The sequence below is a fragment of the Pygoscelis adeliae genome, unplaced genomic scaffold, assembly GCF_000699105.1.
Source record: "Pygoscelis adeliae isolate BGI_AS28 unplaced genomic scaffold, ASM69910v1 Scaffold266, whole genome shotgun sequence".
NCBI lineage: Eukaryota > Metazoa > Chordata > Aves > Sphenisciformes > Spheniscidae > Pygoscelis > Pygoscelis adeliae.
Window position 1 is genome coordinate 40,427 of NW_008824987.1, and position 6,416 is coordinate 46,842.

The 6,416-nt window shown below is 58.7% G+C and overlaps 1 protein-coding gene across 1 annotated transcript in view; it reads left to right on the forward strand.

Annotated features, from left to right (window-relative positions):
- Window positions 1-6,416, forward strand: part of TMEM132E (transmembrane protein 132E) — a 13,096-nt gene that overhangs the window by 774 nt on the left and 5,906 nt on the right. The window contains exons 2-5 of the mRNA XM_009326067.1: window positions 4-122; window positions 1,056-1,196; window positions 4,935-5,127; window positions 5,372-5,515. Coding sequence (XP_009324342.1) covers window positions 4-122; window positions 1,056-1,196; window positions 4,935-5,127; window positions 5,372-5,515 — 597 coding nt within the window. The remainder of the gene's footprint in view (window positions 1-3; window positions 123-1,055; window positions 1,197-4,934; window positions 5,128-5,371; window positions 5,516-6,416) is intronic.

The window sequence follows — 6,416 nt, forward strand, 5'->3', positions numbered from 1 at the left end:
GCGCATCGGCGGGATGCCAACGTCTTCATACGCCGGCCCGACAAGCCCCTCAAGCCGGGCGAGGTGCTAAGCATCCTCCTCTACCTGATGTCCAACTCCACGGTGGAGCACTTCACACTCAGGTAAGGTCCTGGGGCTGCCCCCACTCTGGGAGCAGCCGCCTTTCGAGGGGGTGGTTGTTTCAGCTGGACTGTGCGAAGGCAGCTTCGGGCAGGAGGGAGAGGATGGGGAGGGCGTATTGCATTTAGGGGACCTGCTGGGGGCTGGACTGTGTCTGAGGGCTTTCGGAAGGTGAGGGAGGCCAGAGGAGCTGCCGACATGTGGTTTTGCAATGTTTTTGGGGCTTTGCAGTGGGAGCTTCTTGGAGGGAAGGGAAGGGCTGTCCATCCAGGGTTTCCATCTCTGCATTGCTGCTATGGACTGCTGCCTTCGCCCTCCCAGTTGCACTGGGATTAGGGCCCCACCAGCAGACGTGGGTTTGTTCACAGCCACTTTGGGGACAAGGTGCAGTATGGCCATGGTGCTGCTGCAGAGAGAGCAGGGGCTCCCCATGTCCCCGCCATCCTGTCCCTGCACCCACCTCCTAGTGCTGAGCACCCCAATATGCGGAGGTCTGTGGGGGGACTCCCCTTGCTGCATGTCCCTAAGGATGGGGGGATGACCCCCAGCCACATCTCTTCAAAGGACATTTGCAAGTGTCCCTGTGGCCACCAGGACAGCAGCGAGCCCCTGGCATGGGGGACACGGCATGCCAGGCTCTCCTGTCTTTCGCTCTGGGGATCCCCAGCCCCACAGGGGCGTTACTGTCCTGGGCAGCAGCACTGGGGCTGGGGGACCAAACTCCTTCTGGAGAAGTGATGTGGGATACAAAATCCTATGAAAAAGAGGGGCTGGGGTGGTTTCAGCCCCATGGCTGTTGCTGCCAGCCTGGATGATGTTTCCAACAGCCAGGAGGGATCGGGGGCAAAAAATCCCCCTGCGCCTACGGCAGGGTGCCGGGGGGGTCCAGGGGTGTGCAGGGGTGAGGGTCCGGCCCTGACCGTCGCTCTCTGCAGGGTGAAGGCCAAGAAAGGCGTCAACCTGCTCAGCACCAAGTCGAGGAGTGGGCAGTGGCTGGTTAACGCAGTGCTGCCGCCGGGTGGCAAACCCTCCACCGCTACCGTCGACGTGGCCAGGGCGGATGGTGCCAGGCCCAGGTAGGGGACCCCCCCTCTCCCCCCACCCCAGCACCGGGAGGGTTGGGGAAATTGCTGGGGTTTGGCCCGGAGCAGTTCTCCCTTTACCCTCACCCTGGGTGTCTGGTTGGCTGCAGTGCCACATGGGTGCTGGCAGGGGAAACTGAGGCATGGCAGTGCGTGGCCCGGACTGTGAGACTTGGAGGCACTGAAGGGGGATGAGCAATTTTGGGGTCAAACCCTCAGCCCAGCTGAGGTAGGTCCCGCACCGACATGGGAAGGAGCTTAATTTTGTGTGTGGTTTTTAACCTCGGCCGGCACCGTGCAGCTAGCTAAAGGGCAGGTGAAGGTGGGTTTCGTGGCCCGAGGTGGGCAGGTTTGTGGTCAGGCAGGCAGCTGCCCAAGGGCTGTGTGAGGTGGTACATTCAGGTGGGATCTGCTCCGGGTCAACACAGGCGACCAAGCTGGGGCTCAAGCAATGCGCTTGTAAGTCATCGGTACCATTTAGCAGCTGCATCCCCGGCTCTGAGCTGGGACCGCCTGGCTGTGTCAGACATTGGTAGGCACATGTGGTGGATTTTGGGGCTGAATTGTGAAGCCATGGAGGATCCCCCAGTTTGGGGTGGAAGTATCTTAATTTTTTAAGAAGTTTTAATACCATGAGAGGCAGCAGCTCTTTGCTGACTATCCTGGTGTCTCCTCCAGGAAGGAAGGGAAGCAGTCCCCAGGCAAGGTCCCGTCTGGACCCCAAGGTGATGGATGAGTGTTGGATGGGGAGCATGAACCAAGGCAGCACTTGAGACGGGCAGAATCAGTTCTGCCCTGCTCGACACAAGGACGGTGCCCATTCCTGGGGCTTCAGGAAAGGCTCAGGTTGGTTGAGGAGAGTCCAGGGGGTAGAAATGAGATTGATCTGAAGGAGTGAGGACACACAAAGCCAAGTTGAAAACCCAGAGACTGCTCAGCCTGGAGATGGGGAGATGTGGGACTGGCCTGCGAGTGCACAGAGGCTGCAAGGGCGAGGGGCAGCTTTGCCCCTTGCATCCACGTGGGCAGGACACAGTGAGCAAGGGCAGGGGATGGGCATGGGCTCAAAATCACTAGCAGGAAAGACTTTCAAGTGCTAGAATGCAATTATTCCCTGGCTATGGCATCTCAGTCACTGTGTCTTTGGGGACAGAGAGACAAATGTCTCCAGGAGCTGGGTTAAAGCGAGTTGATGCGCTTGAGCTATTCCTGCCCTCTGTGTTGGAAATATCCCTGTATATCTGCCCCCCACCCCAAAACTGAGTGAAACTGGGGATGAGCTCTTGCAGAAAGGAGATCCTCGGCTCTGACTGCTTCGAATGTGAGCTCAAAAGCTATCTGCAGAAAACCCCTCCAAAGGGCTTACCTGGAGGGTGGATTTTCCTTTACCCCACACCATTGCTTCCAGATACAAAATGCAACTGCAGCATCCGAGCCTGCAGCCCCATGGCTGACATCGGAGTGTCCCTGGTGCCACAATCCCCCCCAACCTCTGCACGGCCACCCCAGAGCCCCTGCACGCAGCTGCCAGACCTGCCGGCAGCGAGATCCTCTCCTCTCCCCCTTCCCCCTCTCCCTGTCTGCCACCGCCGCTTCAAATCAGCCTGGAAATGTTAGAGACGGAGGATGAATTTAAAGTGATTACAATCACCTTTTAGACAAACAACTCCATCAAATATTAACAGAATGGAAAATATGAATGACTCAAAGCCGTGTTGCCCTCCAGGCTGTACAGCTGGAGGAGTTTGCTTCACCAGGGCTCTGGGGGCTTCTGGCAGCGCTGGCTGCGCGGGGAGGGGGCAAGGGCCCTAAGCTTTGGGGTGATGATGGCCAATTTTGGATGTTTTGCACCCCAGCAGCTGCATCCTAAGTTATTCCCCCAGTCTGGGCAGCCCAGCTCTTGTCTGCAGTGTCTGAGAGCAGACAATGCTCGGGGAGGGCAGAAGATGGTGGCTGGCCCCTGGCAGGGCTCCTGGGACACCTGGGGGGCACCCTGTGGTGAGGAGTCCTAGTGCCAAACCGCCTCTGCCATGAAGCCGCAGCTCTGGTTTGCCTTTGAACTTGGCTCTTCCCGGCTGTATTTAATACTCCTGCGTTGGAAGAGGCAGTGAGCAGCCAAATCCTCTTCTTCGGACTGGGTGGCCTTTGGCGATAACCCTTGCACCCCTGTAGCTGCCTTGGGGGCACAAAGTCCCAGGAGGATCCCACCAGCCCTTGCGCGGCAGCTCCACTGCAAAGCCCGTCATCCCTGCTGTGGGAGCAGGGAGCAGGGCTTGCTGTGGCCTGGAGCAGCCCCAGCTTCTTGCTGTCCCCTTTCTCTGCTCCCTTTCACTCATATTTATTAGATATTTATCAGAGAGAAACCCGACTGTATCCTGCATCCCCAAATTGATGGGACATTCTCGATGGCTGCTACATGGCGTGATGAGAGCAGGGCCGGTCCCAGCTTCCCCTTCCGCAGGGATTTCACCTTTCCTTCCCCCCACCTTCTCCTGCTCTGGGGGGGGCTTTTGCCAGCTCTGCCGTTCACAGGGGCTCTGGGGTGTCCCCTGGGGATGCTCTGTTTTGGGGGAGCACTGGAGAAGTTTGACTTGGTTGGGGGGGGTTGAACCCTGAGTCCCCCCAAGGGATTTGCAGGTTGGACACAGGGGTGGGAGGGCAGGATCGCATCTGGGGAGGTTTGCTGATAGGGATGGGGTGTAAGAGCGATTTACGCTGCTGCCGTCTCACCATGTCCAAGCCGTGATGCAGAGGACAAGGGACACCAGCTGCTGAGTCCCCTTGTCCCCTTAGACTGGCACTATGCGCGGGGTTTGGCAGTGCTCAGCCTCTCCATCCCGTCCCACCTTGGGGACTGCCTCAGGGTTTGCTCCCTGTCTGTTAACTCTGGGTCCCGCTGTCCTCAGCAGCAGTGTTAAATGAGTGGGGTTTTGATGAGCTGAGGGTCTTGGTGTCATTATCCCCTGACGGTCCTGTCTACCTCCCCATCCCCTGCTCGTCCACCCCGTGCATCCCCATGGCTGCCCATGCAGGCTGAAGGACAGCCCTCCTCCAAGTCCCAGCCCAGTGTTGTCCCATCTGCTGTCTGTGGTTGAACCGCTTTCTCCCATGCCTCAGTTTCCCCATGTGATCCCCTTGGAAGGGGCTGTAAAATCAACAGCTTGAGCTGGGCTCTTATTGGACTTATTTGCTGTCCCCAGGTGTGCTGTCCTCCTGGGTGTGGGACACTTGGGGTTTGACCTGTGGGAGATGAGTGTGCAGGCGGGAGCAGCCTGGGGCAGTAAATCCAGCTGCACTGCCGGGAAGACAGAGCCGGGGAGACGAGGGCAATGCCTGCAGCCACCCGCTGTCCCCCAGGGCCGTGGCCACACACTCACCCTGTGATAATATATCACCCAGCAGCCTTGGGAGGGCGCCCACTTGAGCCACTGAGGATTTCCCCCCCCTGGGGAGAGGCAGTGAAATACATTTCTCTCTCCCACTGGGAAGATTCCCATGGGAACTGCAGGTTCCCACTGCAGGAGCCCCTGGCGGAGGGGGAGATCAGGACTGCTGTGTTTGGGAACAAGCATTGTGATGGCACCCACAGCATGGTCCCCCTGCAGGCATGGGGACCCCGAGAAGGGACCTGCTGGGGATCCTCTGCATCACTAGAGGGGACCATCTGATGCTGATCCCGAGGTGTCTGCGGGACCCAGCTCACTGCGTCCCCCCTCCTGTCCCCCTGCCCAGGGACGGGGATTCCTCCTCTGAGATCATGCAGCTGGATTTCGAGATGGAGAACTTCACCAGCCAGTCGGTGACACGCCGCATCATGTGGCACATCAACTACCGGGGCCGCAATCCCCCGCCTGACCTGGAGAAGGTGGTGACGGAGCTGACAGTCATCCAGAGGGACATCCGGGCCATCGTGCCCCTGGCCATGGTGAGTGGGTTTGGAGTCGTGTCCCTGCCCTCTGCTTAGCTTATTTGGTTTGATGTTGGGGATGGGTTGGGTCCCCCTGAGGGATCTCCCACCAGCCCATCTGCCCCGTAGCACCTATACATCCATACATCCCACCCACACATGGGTCCTTCTGTGCCCCAGGGCTGGAGCAGGAGAGGGGCCAGCTGGGATCAGGGACAGGCTACCCTCTAATGTGACGGTCCCCTTTGTGCCCCGTACCCAGGACACAGAAATCATCAACACGGCCATCCTGACGGGGCGGACGGTGGCCATTCCTGTGAAGGTCATCGCCATTGAGCTGAGTGGTGTCATCGTGGATGTCTCGGCTATGGTTGAGTGCAAGTCCAACAATGAAGACATCATCAAGGTGGGTGCAGGGAGGGGGGTTTCATGGCCCTAGCGAGTGGCTGAGCTTCTCCCCAGGGGTCCTGACCCCAATAGCGGTGCAGGCTGGAGCTGGATGAGCTGGGGCTGGTGGCTGAGCTGATGTGCCACACAAGCCTACCCCATCCCAAGCATAATCCCCTCGGTGGCTTCAGTCCACGTGTGCCTCTCCCTGAGATCTGTCAGGAGAAGGACAAGACACTTTGTCACTGTCCCTGGAGAGGCCGTGGGATGCTCCAGTGCTGCGCAGGCTGGCACCAGGCAGCAGCAATAACTATGGGTTATCACGGCACTTAGTGCTGATAAGGTGAAATATTGTCACCTCGCAGTGTAAGCTGCACGTTTCCATCAGTGGCTTCACTTGTGCCTCTGGGTGACATTTATCTCCCGTTTGGATCAGATGCTGGGCTGAGCTTGGGCTGGGGGCTGGCCCCAGCGAGGCATGGGGGGACGAGCCGGGCAGTTGGGGACGATGGAGGGAAAAGGGGGGCTGAGGGAGAGGAGCAAGATGGGCTGCATGGGAGAGATGCTGATAAGGCGAATGCAAAAGGCTCGCTGTTGCAGCAGCAGCAATTGCCCACACATCTGCCCCGGCCGCCAAGGCAGCAGTCGATCCTCAAATCCAGCCATGATTTTTCCATCCCCAGACCCATTCATTCATATACATTTTCTATCACTGTATGTATCCATCTACCCACCTGCCCATATTATTCTATCACCATTTCCATCCATCCATCCATCCATCCACCCCTAGACATCATTATCTTCTCCCAAACACCACGCACCCCCCTCCCTGCACACACCCAGCCAGCCCACCCTCTCCATGTCCCCACCGCGTCGGGAAGAGGAAGGGAGCCACACGGGGGGTCTGGGCTCTACCCGGT